This window comes from Fusarium odoratissimum, assembly GCF_000260195.1.
Source record: "Fusarium odoratissimum NRRL 54006 unplaced genomic scaffold supercont1.1, whole genome shotgun sequence".
Taxonomy (NCBI): Eukaryota; Fungi; Ascomycota; class Sordariomycetes; order Hypocreales; family Nectriaceae; genus Fusarium; species Fusarium odoratissimum.
Genome location: NW_022158687.1, coordinates 3,094,173 through 3,112,584, shown reverse-complemented (window position 1 = coordinate 3,112,584; position 18,412 = coordinate 3,094,173). Strand labels below are relative to the sequence as shown.

Genomic DNA, 18,412 nt, shown 5'->3' with positions numbered 1-18,412 from the left:
CCAGTGTTTGTTGCCTTTGTGCCAATAATAACTGTAATGCTCGCACTGATTCATATCTATATATGTATGTGTATCAGCAGCTGTATGATCTGTTGACTTGATAACAAGGTTATTGTGTTTTTAGGCGTAGTGTATGACGCCTTATATTGTGGTTGTATTTAGAAAACAGCTCGTGTTGCTTTATGTGTGGCTTCGGCATTACTCCTCTCTTGATGTATATGTATATGAATCAGATATAACTCAGAAGCTTGCTAGGAAAGTGAACAAGGAAAGGAGGAATAGTGAAGACCATCCGTAGCGGATAACTGCATCATGGGCGGACGGCAGCCTGCAGTTAACTCTTTCAAGTAACATAAGTGAACGTTGCCAGGCTATTCACATCTTCGTCACTGGACTGGTCACACTGTCACTTCGGTCTGGTAAATATTGCTGGAGGCCTTACATGTAATCCCACGAACATAAACCCATCCTTCCCTTCATACTCTTCTTCGTAAGATCTGACCCAGAAGTCATCAAGAAGTCAGCATAACCACTTTACTCTCAACCTGAACACAATATTCCCATCTCAGTCATGGCTCGACCCCTTGATGAAGATTCAGACGGTGATAGAGTTGACCGCTCCGGTGTCATCGTCCTCGCTCCCTCCAACTCGTCCGAATCTAGTAACAAGCATGTGACCCTCATGGATCAGTGGAACGATTACTTCAAGAAAGGCACCCTACAGGACTTCCAAAGACTTTGTGCCGATCTAGGCCTCCCGAGTGACCTTCCTAGCAAGACTAAATGCCGAGACGTAAGTTTTCAGATACCCATGATAACTTCCAGATGCTGATTTACTACAGGCGCTCAAGAGCATCAACGTCAACATTAAGCAGTTCCTGCAATGTGAGACCAAGCCCGATGATGTCGAGCTCTTCAAGAATAGAAAGGAACTTATTGTTTGGACGCGCAAGAGGAAAGCTTTCTTCCCCCGACGCCAGCTGCCCAAGGACAGTCCACTTCGGACGCTGTTGAAGCATATGTTCAACTGAACAATGCCTCGGAGAAGGATCAGACACGGGATGTTACATTGGATATTGAGTAGACCACCCATGGGGTGACAGAGGATATTGGTTGTAGATAATCATGCGCCGTTTTGTGTCCATTAAATATCTAACTCCTGATCTCCCAAAGCCTGATCTTCCCTGTGTCATTACCAACCGCCAACAAGTCACTCTGATTTCCAAACGCGACTGCTGTGATTCTTCCAAGAGGTGTCTGTTCCGTAGGCCAGTTACGGTACACTGTGCAAGTAGGTAGATGCACAAGGCGCAAAGCGTCCTTCTTATGTTGGCTTCCGAAAGCCATGAGCTGACCATCTGGTGAGAAAGCAATGTGTGTAATGGGCGTGACAAGCTGCTCGAAGACTCTTGTAGGTGTTGGACGCTCCTTAATAGATACATCCTCCGACTTGAGTATGACAAGCTCGTTGCGATCGTAGATGTTGGTGATGCCGCTGTTAGAACCTACAGCGACCCATCGATCGTCACCCAGTAAAGTTGGACCCTGATGACCGCCAAGACCGAGAACAATACCACCAACACAACCCTCATCATGCCATATTCCCAAGAATGAGCGGCTCTCCATACTGTACTCGCCAACCTGGCCATCTCGACCAAGGATAGTCATACCGTTTCCAGTGCTCCACCAAGCAAAGTCTGCAATGCCATTCTGACTAGCAAGTCTGGCAGCCGAAATCCACTGCATAGATGTCGTGTTCAGAACGTTAATGATACCGCCTCCCTTTCTGGTAGATGCAACAATAGCCATGTATCGACCGCACGGGCTGAGCTTAAATCGCTCCATAGTCTTGTGCTCGAGCCTGTGGCCGAGGATCTGCGTTGTCTTTTGCACTGTTCCTGATTTGAGATCCCAGTGGTGGAAGTATTTTCGTCGACCAGCGAAGAACACCTTGTCGCCCCGAGGGTATAAGAACTCGGCCCTTCGAACATCGACTTGCTTGACTTGCACTGAAGTCAACTGAGGATTGGGTGTAGGATGAGCGGCGGGAGCGATGTGGTGGAGGTAGAGGACAGAAGCGGTGCTGGAGGAGAGGAGGACCGGGAACTCGGGGTGGAAGGAAAGGTTGGCGATAGGGGCCTTGTGCTTGTCTGGGATCTCTCGTGTGCGTTGGATGTCAATGACTTCGGGTCGTAAGCGCCTCTTCTTGGTTGATCCAGCTCCGGCCAGACTGTTGACGTCGCGAAGGAACTTCTCAAGAGGCTGGGCAGAAATCTCAGAGTCGGAATCGCTGTCTGCTGAAGAGTCAGACGCAGCGGATGATCGCCTTCGCTTGCTAGGTCGCCCATCTGCTTCGCGCGCCCACGACGGGAGGGGATTAAGTCGGAGATACTGTTGTCGCAACCTTCTGCTGTACTCAGTTCCGCTCACAAGATCCTCGGCTTCCGTCTTTCGCAGCTTTCGTAACCGAGCGGCTCCAGCCAGGGAAATGGCCAGTCTATCGTCGTCGCTATCCTCCCATACAGGAGCGTTTCCATCGGTGGGCTTTGCTGCCTTTGTGACCTCTGCAGCGCCTGGTCCAGTACCGGTGTCGAACATGAACAGGTCCGCATCGTCGATTTCCTCCAGTCCAGGATCTTGCTCGACAAGCTGAAGGTCCCTACCCTCCGCACCCCAGCTGCTATCAAAAATCCCATCGTCTTTGAACAATTGCGCCCGGAAGCCTGCCTTGTTACCTAGAACAAGTCGCTCCAACTCTTCCTCGTCCGAATCTTTATCGTAGAGCGCAATGGTTGGCTTCTTTTGAGGAACCTCATCTTCTGAGTCAAATTGAGACTCGTTCTCCGAGGAGGAGGAAGATGAGGGATCTAACATCTCTTCGTCTTGTGGTGGCGCCATTGTTGTCCTTTGTCTCGCTGGAGTAAGTTTTGCAGTTTCTGGTTGGAAATGTTTATAGCCATGGAATTTTTTTAGAGGGTCCAGGCAGCCTTGCGCACGCGATTCTCTATGATAGGTTCTTCCATTTCAATACTAGTGGGGTCGTGACCAATCACAAGAGAGATTGAACGAGGCTGATATTGCATCCATATAAGAGAAGCAAGACTATTCGTAGAACCAATCAAACCTGGAAATGAAGCATTGTAATTTGCAAGCAGTGTAGAAGTCGAAACTGATAAGATTACTCAAGAATGAGCCTGAGTGAGCTTGGCGAGCCCACAGTGGCCTTCACAGGCTCCCATAACTTCGGATTTGGTGTCTAGCCTAAGTATACCTTAGGTAGGATGATGGAAGTATACGCAGATGTGAGAGTCTAGGATGCTAGGAATTACAAGAAAGCCTAAAAGAAAAGAAAGAAAAAACCAATTTCGGGTATTTAAATGTCCTTCTCCCACTATTCTGCTGCTGCCTGTGCCAACACACTTTCGAGTCTGTGTAGATCAGGACTCACTGACTCAGGAGACTTTAGTGTCAAACATGAGCCAGCTTGTGCAACATCAATGAGGTTTTCGACTTTGCCACCCTGGGCCAATCCAGAGATCAAAACACCGAAGAACGTGTCTCCAACCCCATTAACAGATACAATGTTCTGAACCTTTTCAGCTGCAGAGAAGAGTCTCATATAGAGCCCACCAACGCTGGGGTGGTCGCTCATTGAGCGAGCAAGGATGTACTCCTCGGAATCAGGGTCCTTCAGACGGGGATCATCTTTTTCGAGGATGGCGGTCAGGAGAACACCTTGAGGACCAAGTTTCGTCACAATAGTCGGAATATAAGGAAGTAGTTGAACAGACTGAACAGGAACACCAGCGTCAGTCAGCTCGGCTGAAGTCATCTTAACAAACCGATCTCGGGCACCTCGCATGCCAAAGGCGTCGATGATATCGAACCACTCTGGGGCCTCAAAGTATCCGTTATCACGAGCTGCAGAGTACATGGCTGCCAGCTCGTAGCTGTTGGGAGAAGCGATGTCTACTGTGGGCTTGGGGAAGACTCGAAGTTTCGGGTGTCCTTTCTGAGGACAGAAAAGGTTCATAGACTTGGCTGTCGATACTGGTTCGAAGGCAATCTTGCAGTCCTGGTCTTGGCCAGCCTTGAGCCATGCTCGAATATCTTTCTCGCTCCAATTACCATCCACTACCAACCACTTGGGCTTGGTTCCCCGGACGGCAGACTTCCAATATTCGGGAAAAGAGTGGTTTGTGAAGATGCCCATATCGGCCATAGCCATGACTAGATTCTTGTTTGCATCATTGACAGCAACGTACTGAGCCGTTCTATTAGAGCCGTGGTATTCATGGCCTAATTGTCGAATGTAGGTAGTGTCAAGGCCGGAGGCTTCGAGTCCATTAAGAATGGTCTTGCCAGCACTGCAGCACGTCAGCAAGGGCCAGATCTCAATACGAGAGGACGCTTACACGTCATCACCAACCATGCTACAGAGCCGTACTCGAGCATGTTTGCTTACAGAGTGGGCAGCGAGAGCTACATTATGGCCGACGCCTCCAATTGACTGGCTGATACTAGATGGATTCGAGGTGTGGAGGACGGGTGAAGCGTCACCCGACCTTGGGGCATAGTCACAGCTTAGATCAACAGCAACGGAACCAGCGACAAGGATATCGGCCTTACTGTCGGACGTTACTTCTGGCCCCTTGAGCTCAGTAGGAGCAGGAGATGCAGGTGCAGATGAAGCGGCAGAGTATGAATTGCTATAGCTACAATTAGATTCACGTCCGAGACCATTCATCGCTGCACTTACAAAGTCTTGACTGGCTCAGAACCAGAAGACAACAATTTTGAGAGTTCGACAGCGATGTTGGTGGCCCGGGTGATATTGGACGTTACCAGCGCCTTGTTGGCGATAACGGCCTTCTCTCCTGTGAGCTCCTTGAGTCTACCCAGGATATACGGAGTGTTAGCGCTGCCAGTGAAGCCCTTCTCATTGGCTTCCCTGACAGCCTGTTCGATATAAGCCTGCATCTCAGGCGCAGGAATGCCAAATTCCTCCGGGATTGGGTTGGCGAAGAGCAAGCCTGACTCAATACCAAGCTTCTCCTGGGCCAGAATGATAGCAGCAGCCTCCTTCTCGGTATGGACAACAGAAGGACTCTTGATGCCGCTATCACGAGCCCAAAAAGCAGGGAAATCAATCTTTCCAGATCGTCCGTCTGAAAAGGTCGAAACATGGGCACCCTGGGTCTCGAGGAACTCCAGTGTCCTGGGAATATCGAGGAAGCCCTTGCAACCGCTGCTGATGACAGCGACTCGGGTTCGGCCAAGTTCAGTGAGATCAGCAGAAACATCCATTGAGTCATGACCTCCGCGGTGGACGCCGCCGAGACCACCAGTGCCGAATACTCGAATGCCCGCAAGCCTGGCGAGCAACATAGTTCCTGATATGGTGGTGCCGCCATGAATCTTCTGTCCTGTCAAGCCCTGAAGCAAATCTCAGTCAGCCTTGTAGCCTTTGTATATCAAAGGTGTTGACTGTGAATGCGTTGTTGCACACATGAGAGGCATGACCAACATCAGTACCTAGGTTGACTTACCATTCCCGCGAGGTAGGCAATATCTCTCCTGGACGCCTTGACAGCGTTTCCACTCTCAATCATACGAATGATATCAGATGCTGTTGCTCCAACAGTAGGAACGCCATCAACAATGGCGATGATGGCGGGAATACCTCCATTGCTGCGGACAAGATTTGAATGTTGGAGGGCGAGTTCATTGCCCAGGGCTCCGTGAGTGTAGATAGTTGACTCAAGGGCAACGATGGGTTTGTTAGTGGCAACAGCGTCTGTGATTTCGTCCGAGACCTTGAGCAAGTCCTTGACACCAGCCAAGGAGGAGCTCATGAGGCGGCGTTGAGAATGAGAGTAGACCGGCCGAGTTCCGGCTCCGGAACAGCGCCGAAGGACGGAGCCGTGCCGGGCGATGAGACTTGACAGCCGCATGTTGGATTTGCTGTACTGTAATGGAGTTGCTGTACTGAGTGAAATGCAGCAGTACACGCCAATGAACAAGGCCGGTTGAAGTCCCTGAGCTTCAGATTGAAGAACGACGTGTTTGAATCAAGATTTGATGTTGTTGAAGTCGATTACCTTTACTGAGAGGAGGGGTTGGAGGAACTGACCTGACAACCTGAGTTAGCGCTAGAGCCGGGCAATGAGAAGAGCCTCGGATCACAATTATTAGCGATCACTTTTAGAAGCCAATGATTCCCCTATCGTGAGATATCTTCTGTCACGATAAAAGAAAAGAGCTCCACAGCCGCCAATTTGGTAGAGGATCTTTTGCTCTGAGCAGGCGGTGTTGGTGGTTCTTAGCTCTTGGCTATTGGGGGCTCCGCCGGTAAATGCCCCTCTGAGGATTCATTGGCTCTCAAGTGGTACTGGGGGAAGTAATTCCGCTACCAGTTGGAGATGGAGAAATTAATGATCTCCATTGAAGAGCCAAAACGTACATTTTGCATTCTTGTTATTTTCAGCTCTAACTCTCTTCTTCAGCCGGGGAAGTACTTACGTAGCTAGGACCCTGCATTTTAGTTCAGATGATGATTGAATCCTTGTCAAGTTGATTCTGAACCATGGTTGATGCTCATAATGCGCTGCAACACTATAATATGAGCATGGTTTAACGATTATACTATGTAAGTCTGGTGTTCATGAATCAAAGCTATTTATTACCAAGTAAGTCTTAAACCCGAACTTGGAATGCCATCAGTTCAAGATAAAAGGCATAGAAACAATCATTCATCCTCATTCTCTATGTTCTTAGCCTTATCCACCGGTAAAATACCCTTGTAATCTCACTTTTATCAAGGACCAAGCCCCCATTCTCAAACACCTCCCAAGGATTTTGCAGCTGTATTGGATACTCGGCCAAGCCCAATTTCCGGTTTCAAAAAGTAGATGTAGTCATTTTGAATCCTGTGCCGTATTTCCCGCGATGATGAATTTGTTGTTGCGGTACCATTTTCTCACACCTCATTTTTGCCAGGACTTGTATAGCACTTGATACTAGGGCAATGTTATCATCAAAGCAACAACTGACAGCCGTGCTGCTCCTGGCTGGGCGCGCGCTGGGACTGAACTTTACGATTTCTAACGGCCAGATCTTTACACCTGGTTTTGTGGTGCTGGATGCCCCTCAACCGAACACGCCCCTTGGAGGGGGTAAGTTGACATTACGCCGTCGACGATAGCTTCGACAGACTAACATTGTTGATACAAGATACGTTGCACGTCGCTATAGATGTGACCGCCAACGGCAAGCTGCCGTTGCCGCCGCATGACGAAGGTGACGACAACCAGATCTTCAGTATCGAGATGTTCCTCTACAGTTACATGACAGGTCGCAACTTGACCATCTCTAATGGGACGGCGACCGCTAATAACGCAAGTCTTGGGGAGATCATGGCCCAAGAACCAGGCAGTACGGTCAAGCACATTAACTGGGTGTGGCCTGACTGTCTTGTTGGCGATGGAAATCCTGAAGGAGACAGTGATCGCGGTGTTTACAACGTGAGCCATACTTGTGTACCCTTGCTAGAAGATGTTCTGACAATATACACAGATTTCCATCCGACAAAACTTTAGGCTCAACGGCGATGACCACTATACCATCTTCGACGTTCCAATCAACGTCACCAATTCGATTCCTGAGGATGATGATCGGCCGTCTTGCGATGAGCTATCGAATGAGATACTCTCGCCCGAGGAAATTGACGCAGAGGCAGCTAATAAAGTGGGCGTTTTGTTTGCGCCAGGTGACTCGACCGAGCTTGATGCCAGTGGTGAGGATTCGAAGGGATCTGCCCTTGATTCGAAACTAGCGGTATATGCTGGATTGGTGAGCTTGTTCATGGCGATTTAATTGTAAAGATCCTGATTAGCCTCTTGACATTCTGATACCCCCTAACTTAAGAAGCGCAAGCTCTTTTACATAGTATATTGCATTCCAGCAAACTTGTTTCAGGAATCCATTCATCGTTCAAATGCTCTCGAGCCATAGTAATTCACAGTCCCAAAGTCTGAGCGTGAAAGTTGAAACAGCTCGTCTTAGATTGCCACACATCTTCAAATTCCACTAACCAATGCAGGTTACCAAATCGCCATGTCAACCATCATCTGCCATGCCAATTAAGGAATCATCCCCGTTCAGTATAGCTGTAAGGCGATCGAATTGCGGGGTCACCATGACGCCGAGGAACAATCCACAACAATCTTTAACTCATGATAGTCCGGCTTGGCGCAAGCAAAGATGTTGTTCGGTAGGAGCTGCTACGAGAACCCTGACGAATAGGTTATTGACTATTACCCCAGATTTGTCATCCCTGCGAACTACTGCAGCGAGCAGCGAGTTGGTAGCTGTTCGTGGAAAAGGACCTCGGTTTGCATGCTCCATCATGAGAACCATGCATCAAGCCCATTCCCCCTCCATAAGAGATGCCTATGCGCATCCGAGGCGTAAAGTGCGTTGTTCGAGTACTTGAGCTGCTCTCTTGGACCTGTGCACTGCTTGTTTTTCATGTGGAAAAGTAATCGTATCTCGGTGTAATCTGACCACAAAATATTGGCTTACACCAGACTCAAACGCCATCATGCCGATGCATCAAGGACTCATCCCACGAGAAGGCTTTTGCGCTGACGTTGTACTACGACTCATTCGTCAGACTGCTCTCAACCCAGCTCTCCTACTTCCACTCGTGCTGTTCGCTCGCCTCACCAAGAAGGGCCAAGACCTATCCATTCTTCATCCTAGCGCCTCCGGTCACCTCAAAACACTATTCTACGTTGCTCTGGCGCGATGGGCCAGCGGATGGTGGTCCGATAAGACCAGAAATAACTGGGTTGACGACAAATATGACTGGAAGCGCGAAGTTGTTCTCGTAACAGGTGGCGCAGGAGGTATTGGAGGGCGAATTGTGAAGCTTTTTGAGGAAATGGGCGTCAAAGTTGTCGTTCTTGATGTTCAGCCCATGTCTTTCGAAGTTTGTATGTTGTCTTTTTATATCTGACCCCAGATCAAGCTCAGAATAGCAGGAGGAGGCTGACTTCGTACCCAATAGCGGCCAACGTGCACCACTTTCGATGCGACCTACGATCGCCCGAAAACGTCGAGGCCGTCGCTGAAAAGATTAGGGCTGAGGTGGGACATCCGACCGTCGTTATCAACGTGGCTGGAGTTGTCAGGGGCAAGACTATCTTGGATTCTCAGCCAAGCGATATCCGCTTCACCTTTGACGTCAATACCTTTGCGCCCTTTTGGATAGCAAAGACATTTGTTCCTGATATGGTCGCTAAAAACCACGGCATGGTTGTAACCCTGACATCTTATGCGAGCTGGTTGACAATTCCTAACCTGGTAGACTATGGTGCTTCAAAAGCAGCTGCTTTAGCTTTCCACGAAGGCTTGACCGCTGAGTTGACTACCAGATATAATGCGCCCAAGGTCAGGACTGTTATCGTCCATCCAGGCCCCACCAACACTGCTCTTTTCAAGGGATACTACCAAAACACTGACTTCTTGATGCCACCACTTGCACCCGAGTCAGTGGCCGATGCAGTGGTTAGGCAGGTTCTCACAGGGCGTAGTGGGCATGTTGTGATTCCTGGCACGGGTACCATTCTGGCTGCTTTACGTATGCAACCTGACTGGTATGCAATTCCAGTAAGAGCCAAGGCAGAGGCATATATGAAGAACTTCAGTGGTCGTCAAGTCATTGAGGATGTGGATACAGCCATTGAGAACGATGGTGAGGAGAAGGAAGCTGACGGGAACGCAACCGCCAGTACGGTTTTGGTGTCCTGATTAAGACTGCCTTGTTACTAGAATGTTGCGGATGAATTGTGGTTGCTATTGCTTCATTTTGCCATATTGTACCGCGTATACGTTATCACATTGTATGTGACTAATTGTGGTAAGTCACACAGAACTGGTCGTGATATCATTGATTCTCACTATCAAGGAATGTAATCCCAGCATATGGTGGCCAATGAATGTAACACTAGAACATTGAAGACATTGTGAATCATTGTTCTCTGCAATACTATGCAGTTTTCATACGTGTCTACTGAGGTAGGGCCCATGAGTTTCCAACAGAGATACTTGATAAACTCATTCTCGAGCCAATTCAAAGTGTCACTCCTCACTACAAGACCCAACGTCCGATTGAAAAGGGCGTGCGTGGGAGCTCGGGCTGCCCAGATACCTAAGTCCGAACCAGCCTGTGCGTTATAGGTCATCCATGTAATAGAGTACCATTGTGTTGGTGATGTCCCAGCCCGGATGTTATGTCATGTTGGTGGTGCCAACTGACTGATTTGAGAGCACTCAGACATGCCGCTCTAGTAGGATGCATATAACGCGCGGCATAACTCGAGTGATAGCCAGGCATGAGCCGATATAATGATGCGATAAATGAGTCAACAGATTGGCATCCAGGACTTGGGTTGGCTCCAATGCGGAATACTCCCAATGGGTGAGCTGGCGGCAAGGCACCTACAGACAAGATGAGATGAGAGACGTCGCTTACGCTGCACTGCGCAAAAGGATCAGCTCCGATGTTGATACATATACAATATTTGTGATGAGTTTGACAGCTTGCATATGCAATCGAGGTGAAAAGGGGGACCGTTCTGCCAGATACCTTGCTCAATTGTATATCATGAGATGATCATCGTTCGCTGCATGTCGTGGTGAAGGGCTCCATCGTCAGCTCAACTGCCTGAAATGTGGCAGCGTAACATGTAGGGCATGGGTCTTTGCAGACTGTACCCAGGGTTCATCCTGGACAGGAGATGGCAGACTATGAGAATTTGAGAATTTGAGAAAACTATGTGGCTGTCCGTTTGAGTAACCAAACGGCGTTGAGAAAATTGCAACACTGGCAGGTTGCGTTGAATCTGCATGCTAGTCCCTAATTCAGCATCATGCTTGCGTCTTCTGTTGCACAGGACGATATCAGGTACATAAGCTGAGCACTGAGCTAATACCTGCATGTATCAGTTTGAATCTGTGTGTTACTGCCAGCAGATCCATCCCATCTGAGTCAATGAAACGGTTCCTATATATAACACAACTTACGGTGTGGCTTTGCTGGATATTGTCAATTCCCCGACTTTAGACAACTTCAGCTGATAACCTACAGGACTTAACCAGATCTGTCATTGACTTACAAAACTTCAGACAAAGGCCGGGGAAACCGGTGTCAGATGGATGGATCGCATCCGCTCGCGGTGCTTGATAATGACACCGCCCGAGAACGGCCTCATCCTGGTTCAGAGACCCTGAGTTCCTGTCGGCGTATTGGAGAAGAGGCAAAAGGAACTTAATAACATGCGATGTCAGACCCTGATACTCCATCGTTCATGTCCTGACCGCAGCCAAATCACTGGACCAAAGCTGAAAAGGGTATAACAGGTTAGCAGATGCGGATTGAATATTGTACGAGAAGCCCATCTACGTACATAACAAGTGCATGATCCTTGCTGCTGTCAGAGCAGTAAACACACAATCTGGTGCCAGACACACCACGTTTTCATCGGAGACTAGTAGCCGCAGAAGTGGATTCTTTGACGAAACAGTGCGAGCGTGTGGCACGGGTTCAACGTCTTTTTTGTCTTGGTCCAAAGTGTCATTGTACAGTAAAGGAGGAGAAGGTGGTGGTGTTGAGGATTGGTCTAGGTCTTGGTGCATGACCTGGTCCGTGGTCTAGCCTTCTAGACCTTCTTTCTAGCAGTGTTATTTTCTGCCATTGATTTGTCACTATTTGTTTCAGAGATATCTACACTTTGATATAAATGTTTGTGCTCGGATCTGGTTAAAAGTGATGATGCCAACCGGGCTGTTTCACCTATTTTTTTCTTCAAAACTTCCGGTGCTTTGGCTTTGGGGTTCATAAAAGCATTCAATTCATCAATTATCGTCCAATCACATGCTATATCGTCAAGCGGGGACAGGTCCAGAGACAGCATGTGGATCCCTTCAAGTTGCATTCCAACAGGAAGGACCCATTGAAAAAGAGTGAACGAGCTTGGCGGAAGCATTTGAGGAAGGGCCCTGGAAGTTAGACCCAGTTGAACGTGTCAACCGTGTTCTGAGTGGACCGTGTGGCAGCGAACCAGCAAAATCTCCCGCGAAATCAGCCCATTTCTTGTCTCCTCGTCAGGTCTGGCGTCGCCTGCCTCCGCCTGCTGTCGATAATCGTGTCATGCCATTTTTTCTGCTCCAGGCAATTGTGACCCCATCTCACTTGCCCTTGTTGCCCTCGACCCTGCGCCGGTCCTTCCCATCCATTCTCTGTCTCTCTTTTTGATCCATGTAGGTCAGGGCATCGTAGCACCCCGGTCGTCGCTTGCCATCAACACCCGAAATCCGGTACCTGCCCGTCCGTGGGTGCTGTATTTCCTATATCTGACCTTGAGGCTCGGAATAGCTTCATACTTAGCCCCTCTCTTATCCTCTCTTCACCTCGGTGTCCCTCTTCGTGCTCCGTCGTCCATCGTCTGTATCTTCGTTTCTGCCATCACTGCGGCCGTCTCGTCCACCTTGTTCGCCATTCTCATCGTAGTCTGCATATCTGCACAAACCCTTGTCGTCTCAGTTGTAGCTTGTCAGTCAGATTCAGCCTGTCCAATAGTTACTCGGCCATTCTGCCCCGCGACCTCGAAAACCCCATACACTTACCGATCGATCTGTTCTATCATACATATCCAATTAATACTACTACGCGACCTACTCGAAATCTCCAAAACATCTTACGACATATCCAATTTTGCGACTTCGATCTTGACGACCTCTTCTCATCCGGCGATATCGGGGAGTTCACATAACACCCCGGGTGTGATACGCACGGCACTCGATAACTGAGTGGACGGACTTCCTCAGAGAATATCACCTTACCGAATATCTTTTGCTTCCCACACACCTCGTCGTTTGTCGCCAGCCTGATCGTTTGCGGCATCTTCTACCTTGACTCAGAAGCTTCCGCCGCCTTTACCTCTCGCAACTACTGCCGGACGACACTCTGTCAACAATTTGAACCGACAGAGGTCGTCCATGATCTTGTGATCTCCCAAAGACTTCCACTGTAACATGGTGCCTAGCATTGTCCAATCTGACGACATGGATCAAATGGAAATCCCCTTTCCAGCACATCGTGAGCGCCAGGAAGGCTCTCCTCCTCCCTTTCAAGATCCTCTGGCTCTTCTTCGCAGTCTTCCTGAGCCTCCGCTGGAATGTCAAGTATGTGTTGTTGGCGCAGGACCTGCCGGTCTAATGTTGGCCGCAAACCTGACCAGATTTGGCATCAACGTTGAGGTAATCGATGATCGAGCCGATCAGACGCCCGTGGGAAGGTAAGCTTATCACCACGATTCAATTGTACCACTGAAACAACCCAATTGACCTCGAAAATAGAGCCGATGGCCTTCAGCCAAAGACGATCGAAACCTTCCGACAAATGCGACTATCAGATACTTTACTAAAACAAGGTGTTCGTGTCTTCGATATCGCATTCTGGCGTAGCACCGCGGACGAACCTCTTCGTCGACTTGGTCGCGAAGTCCATTATCCCCCTATTATCGATGTTCTCGACCCCTATATTCTTCTAGTCCATCAAGGTATGGTCGAAGGGCTGTTTCTTGAGGATATGAAAAAGCGTGGCAAGGAGGTCCGTCGAAACATGGCTTTTGAGTCGTACAGCGTCCCCGACAACAAGACTGGTCCCCTCCAAGTCAACTGCCGTGCCAATGTCAATCAAGACAAGCGTTCGGTTCTGACTCAATACCTGATTGGATGTGAGTGGTAAACCCTCACACTTATCATACGCTCAGAAACTGACATTACTACTTAGGTGACGGTGCACACTCCAAAGTTCGCAAGAGTATCCCCGATGTCAAGGCTGTCGGCATGTCTCAGGCTGCCATTTGGGGCGTTCTCGATGGCGAACTGATTACCGACTTCCCCGATATTTGGTCCAAGACGCTCGTCTACTCACAAGAGCACGGTTCCATTCTCATCATTCCTCGAGAGAGGAATATGACTCGTTTCTATATTGAGCTGAAGGCTGGTGCCAAATTTGATCGCCGCGATCTGGGTCAGGAGTTCATGATGAAGCGCGCGAAGAAGATTATGGCGCCGTTCCGCTTGGACTGGAAGTACGTTGAGTGGTTCGGCCGGTATCAGGTTGGTCAGAGGGTTGCTAGTCGCTTCACTGATGGCCACCTGAGGGCGTTCCTGGCTGGTGATGCCAGCCACACCCACTCTCCCAAGTCAGCACAGGGTATGAACACCTCAATGCACGACTCGTGGAATTTGTCGTGGAAGTTGAACCTTGCGGTTCGAGGCTTGGCCAAGCCAAATCTTCTCGAGAGTTACGAGGAAGAGCGACGCAAGATTGCCCTGGACTTGGTTAACTTTGACTATGAGCATGCGAACCAAATTGCTGGTGGCGACGCCATTGCACTCGCTGAGAACTTCAGGACCAACGTCCGTTTCATTTCCGGAATTGGTGCTGAATATGGTGAGAATGCCATCAACAGACCAGGAATTGGAAACAACCATTTTGTAATGGGAGACGCCAAGCCAGGTTGCCTTCTGCCTCCCGCCAAGGTGACTCGATATATCGACTCCAACCCTGTGGATATCCAGCTTGACATTCCTATGCTCGGCCAGTTCCGAATCTACCTTCTTATGTGGGATGTTCAACAATCAGCACCGTTTCTGCAGACTTTCTGCCATGCTATTGCAGGTACAGACTCCTTTATTAGCCGTCTATCTGCTGCAGCTAGCGCTTCTTATGCTTCTCAACCCCGAGCACCAGCTCCTGAGGATGTTTATTCCCGACCTGAGCGATACACCGTTGTCAGCCACCTCTTCACTTTTGGTCTTATCAGTAAGTTCCTTCGCATCTTGTACTTGGAGATCGCTTGCTAACAAGTCAATCAGCCACCATGCCCAAGACGGAAATTGAAATCTCAGATCTCCCACCTCTTCTGCAAGACAGCCGTTGGACCTTCTACCTCGACGACATTCCCGATCAGGACACCCGTGGCTCCCTGTGCACTAACAAATGGCTCGGCAGCCTGGGACCTGGCGAGGTAGCCATCGTCAATGTTCGTCCCGATGGTTATGTCGGCTCGATAGGTCGCTGGGACTCAAGCCTCGATGAGTCTGGTGTTCAGGCAGCTCGATGGCTCGATGAATATTATGACGGATTCATGAAAATTCCAACGCAGTAAGCTCGGAGGGGATCATGAGTTAATATAGAGGACCAGCCAAAGCCCACGCAACCCTTAGACTCGCCCGTACTCTATCTGAAATTCTTCGAGAGCCATCTAAGGGACAAGAGATCCCCATACACATTGGCATTTTCGAATTCTTATATCCAGGAGTACGGAGTTGTTGACAATATTTTATCATCCTTGATGCAAACTCCTACAGTGCCCAGCTTGGACCTGCATCATCATTGAAGAGAACTAAGCAGGATGGGCCAATGTCGCCCGATCAACCACCACTCACAGAAGGAGGAGGGACCAGGAAGGCATATTTAGAGACGGACGTTATTATGGGCAATAGAAGAGGGCCACCAACACAGTAAGATCGATCGCCAGATGGGCGTAATCTTGCTCATATCACGACACGCTTGGTAGTTAGTCACTACTCATATCATGGAATCTATTTTATTTATCAACCTGCATCATTGTTCATTATCATTATTCATTATTATTATGATGTTTTACCGCCATACATACGATCCCACATGTTCTCTTTCTTATCAGCTCTGAATACATGAAGATAATGTAAGCCAGAGTCTGTGCTCAGATGTCTCTATCCAGAGCTGCTTTCTAAAGTCCCTAAATCACACTGGTTCATCTGGGGTCCTCTCTTACCAGCCGTTTTTCTTCACCACGCATCTCTCTAGTCATCTATTAGTCGTTCTTCCAATCCTGCGCCTCTTCATAGGGGCTGGGTGGGATGACTGTTCTACATCTGGCACTCAAAAATATTTTGAGAGTGCCAAGAACATATATCTCACGTGTGGCATAGTCAAAACGACGAAAAGAGATTGCAAAATGAGTAAGACACATATAGCGAAATAGAATGAAGTTTCCGATGTTTTTGAAATTTCATGACACTCGGCTGAGCCCAACAGCCTGACTATTGCCCTTATTATGCTAGCAGATATGCATTCTACATCAATATCCCGTTTTCCGTCTCCCGTTCTTGCTTGCTCGCTTTTCCTTTTAAAACAAATCCACCATCTGAGTTGTTGCCTGATTATTGTTGGGTAGGCATGGAAACATCAGCCTTTTTAGCAACGGCATCAGCACTCTGCCATAGAGCTGTGACAGTCTTGAGCTGAGTGTAGAAGTTGATGCCAGGCTTTCCGTAGAATGTGCTGGCACCGCCACCAGCAATAGACTTCTTGTTACCAGTGAAAGAGAACATGGGCAGAGGGACAGGGATAGGGACATTGATGCCCACCTGACCAGCCTCAATGTTCTTGCGGAAGGTCTCGGCAGTAGCACCAGACCTGGTGAAGATAGCAGTACCATTACCATACTCGTTCTTGTTAACAAGGTCGATAGCGTCATCAATGGACTCTGCGTTGAGGCAGACAAGGACCGGGCCGAAGACCTCCTCCTTGTAACAGGTCATGTCAGGTGTGACATTGGTGATGATGGTAGGGCCAACCCAGTTACCGTTAGGGTACTTACTGGGCTTGTAGCCACGGCCATCGAGAAGAATAGTAGCGCCCTCCTTCTCGGCAGACTCAATGAGCTTCTCGATACGCTCCTTGCTCTGCGGGGAGATCACGGGACCGAGATCGGCGCCCTCCTCGAAGCCACCATTGACGTTGAGATGCTTGGCTTGCTCGGCGACCTCGTTGAGCCACTCCTTGGTCTCGCCAACCATAACAAGAGTGCTCAAAGCCATGCAGCGCTGACCGGCAGCACCGAAAGCGGCACCGGTAATGGAGTTGATGAACTGGTTCTTGTTGGCATCAGGAGAGACGACAGCGTGGTTCTTGGCGCCCAGGTTGGCCTGAACACGCTTGCCATTGGCGGAACCACGGCTGAAGATGTATTCGCCGGCCTTGTTACCACCAACGAAGCTGATTGCTTTGATAGCGGGCTCATCGAGGATGAAGTCGACGGTGCGGTGGGCACCGTGAATGATGTTGACAACACCCTCGGGGAAGCCAGCCTTCTGGACAAGCTCGGCAATGATCATGGCAGCACCGGGGTCACGCTCAGAAGGCTTGAGTATGAGGGTGTTTCCAGTGATGGTGGCAATAGGGATGCACCAAAGGGGAATCATGGCAGGGAAGTCTACACATTAATTAGCTAAGGGATGTTGCTAGGGAGTCGCCGATTACTCACTGAAGGGGCAGATAGCAGCGGTGACACCCAGGGGCTCACGGTAGGTTCGGGTCTCCATGTCCTTGGAGACTTCAAGGACCTCACCCTTGAGAAGCTCTGGGGCGGCAATAGCAGCCTCAGCGACCTGAAGACCACGAAGGACATCACCCTTGGCATCAGCAAAGGTCTTGCCTTGCTCGAGAGTAATGCTGGCAGCGAGGCGGTCCCAATTCTCACGAATAAGCTGGACAAATCGGAACATGATCTGCTGTCGAGAGATGACAGTAGTGTTCTTCCATGACTTGAAGGCCTTCTCGGCGCTTGCAACGGCAGCCTTCATCTCAGCGTCGGTCATCTGAGGGACGCGAGTAACGAGCTCGTTGGTAGCGGGATCGTGCAAGTCGATGTACTTATCGGTCGAAGACGAAACAAACTTGTTGTCAATGAAGTAGGGAGTATCGACCGCCTCGACCTTTGCGTGAGTGGTAGGATAACTGCTGGCGGTTGAGGCCAGGGCAGCCGTCACAGGCTGAAGCTGCTTGCTTGTCGCATGAATGCGCCTGGCAGCGACATGGGACGAGCCGCTTGTGATGTTAGATGAGGCGAGGAGAGAGGATCGAGAAAGGGCGGGAGTAGATCGGCTGGAAGCACCCAGGCCGCGAGAGATTGCGCGACGCATGATGGTGATAATGAAGATGACAGTATGAGGCTCAAATACGTTGTGTGTAAGTGAGAGGGGAAAGAGCTAAGAGAGGGAGAGCAATTGACCTCGATAACTTCCAATGAAGCAACAAACAGGACAGAATTCAGGAGGTCATGGGTTCTCTAGACTTTTATACTGAGATACTGTCCCGGCTATGTCAACGGTGCGGAGGCAATTGGAGGGGCGTTCATCTGAGAAGGTCACCACCACTTGCAAGCACCAAAGGCGAGTCAGTGCGGGGCGGCAAGAGCAACTCATGATAAGCTAGCAACTTCCCCCAAGAGCTGGGCTGACATTTCTGGAAAGTGTGGGGTAATTGCCGAGTGAGCTCCGGCTTGTC

General features: G+C 49.4%; 8 protein-coding genes across 13 annotated transcripts; 4 read left to right on the top strand and 4 right to left on the bottom strand.

Annotated features, from left to right (window-relative positions):
• The first annotated feature begins 414 nt into the window (after positions 1 to 414).
• Positions 415 to 1,177, top strand: FOIG_01086 (uncharacterized protein). The gene is made up of 2 exons (XM_031197720.1): positions 415 to 793; positions 843 to 1,177. The coding sequence occupies exons 1-2, from the start codon at positions 572 to 574 to the stop codon at positions 1,029 to 1,031; spliced, it is 411 nt and encodes a 136-aa protein (XP_031073487.1). The 5' UTR covers positions 415 to 571; the 3' UTR covers positions 1,032 to 1,177.
• On the bottom strand, positions 930 to 2,931 carry FOIG_01085 (uncharacterized protein). Its single transcript, XM_031197719.1, has one exon. It carries the CDS (start codon positions 2,896 to 2,898, stop codon positions 1,153 to 1,155), a length of 1,746 nt encoding a protein of 581 aa, XP_031073486.1. The 5' UTR covers positions 2,899 to 2,931; the 3' UTR covers positions 930 to 1,152.
• A 134-nt stretch (positions 2,932 to 3,065) lies between these two features.
• Positions 3,066 to 6,326, bottom strand: FOIG_01084 (uncharacterized protein). Of its 2 annotated transcripts, XM_031197717.1 has the most exons (4): positions 5,550 to 6,326; positions 4,760 to 5,436; positions 4,416 to 4,709; positions 3,066 to 4,367 (listed from the first exon to the last, which is right to left on the bottom strand). In XM_031197717.1, exons 1-4 carry the CDS (start codon positions 5,952 to 5,954, stop codon positions 3,392 to 3,394), a joined length of 2,352 nt encoding a protein of 783 aa, XP_031073484.1. In that variant the 5' UTR covers positions 5,955 to 6,326; the 3' UTR covers positions 3,066 to 3,391. The 2 variants fall into 2 exon arrangements, with proteins under 2 accessions (XP_031073484.1, XP_031073485.1); XM_031197718.1 differs by having other exon boundaries at positions 4,760 to 6,326.
• A 425-nt stretch (positions 6,327 to 6,751) lies between these two features.
• FOIG_01083 (uncharacterized protein) lies at positions 6,752 to 8,052 on the top strand. Of its 2 annotated transcripts, XM_031197716.1 has the most exons (4): positions 6,828 to 7,175; positions 7,234 to 7,523; positions 7,576 to 7,877; positions 7,930 to 7,994. In XM_031197716.1, exons 1-3 carry the CDS (start codon positions 7,028 to 7,030, stop codon positions 7,873 to 7,875), a joined length of 738 nt encoding a protein of 245 aa, XP_031073483.1. In that variant the 5' UTR covers positions 6,828 to 7,027; the 3' UTR covers positions 7,876 to 7,877; positions 7,930 to 7,994. The 2 variants fall into 2 exon arrangements, with proteins under 2 accessions (XP_031073482.1, XP_031073483.1); XM_031197715.1 differs by having other exon boundaries at positions 6,752 to 7,175; positions 7,576 to 8,052.
• Positions 8,053 to 8,242: 190 nt separating this feature from the next.
• Positions 8,243 to 12,090, top strand: FOIG_01082 (uncharacterized protein). The gene is made up of 3 exons (XM_031197714.1): positions 8,243 to 8,272; positions 8,325 to 8,996; positions 9,071 to 12,090. The coding sequence occupies exons 2-3, from the start codon at positions 8,603 to 8,605 to the stop codon at positions 9,811 to 9,813; spliced, it is 1,137 nt and encodes a 378-aa protein (XP_031073481.1). The 5' UTR covers positions 8,243 to 8,272; positions 8,325 to 8,602; the 3' UTR covers positions 9,814 to 12,090.
• FOIG_01081 (uncharacterized protein) lies at positions 10,991 to 12,324 on the bottom strand (the record flags this gene model as incomplete). Its single annotated transcript, XM_031197713.1, has 3 exons — positions 10,991 to 10,997; positions 11,472 to 11,495; positions 12,257 to 12,324. 3 exons carry the CDS (start codon positions 12,322 to 12,324, stop codon positions 10,991 to 10,993), a joined length of 99 nt encoding a protein of 32 aa, XP_031073480.1.
• Positions 12,111 to 18,244, top strand: FOIG_01080 (uncharacterized protein). 4 transcript variants are annotated; one of them, XM_031197709.1, is made up of 4 exons: positions 12,111 to 13,361; positions 13,423 to 13,802; positions 13,859 to 14,899; positions 14,953 to 18,244. In XM_031197709.1, exons 1-4 carry the CDS (start codon positions 13,099 to 13,101, stop codon positions 15,243 to 15,245), a joined length of 1,977 nt encoding a protein of 658 aa, XP_031073476.1. In that variant the 5' UTR covers positions 12,111 to 13,098; the 3' UTR covers positions 15,246 to 18,244. The 4 variants fall into 4 exon arrangements, with proteins under 4 accessions (XP_031073476.1, XP_031073477.1, XP_031073478.1 ...); XM_031197710.1 differs by having other exon boundaries at positions 13,859 to 18,244; XM_031197711.1 differs by having other exon boundaries at positions 12,111 to 13,802.
• On the bottom strand, positions 16,053 to 18,318 carry FOIG_01079 (methylmalonate-semialdehyde dehydrogenase (acylating)). The gene is made up of 2 exons (XM_031197708.1): positions 17,391 to 18,318; positions 16,053 to 17,339 (listed from the first exon to the last, which is right to left on the bottom strand). Exons 1-2 carry the CDS (start codon positions 18,046 to 18,048, stop codon positions 16,285 to 16,287), a joined length of 1,713 nt encoding a protein of 570 aa, XP_031073475.1. The 5' UTR covers positions 18,049 to 18,318; the 3' UTR covers positions 16,053 to 16,284.
• Positions 18,319 to 18,412: the final 94 nt, after the last annotated feature.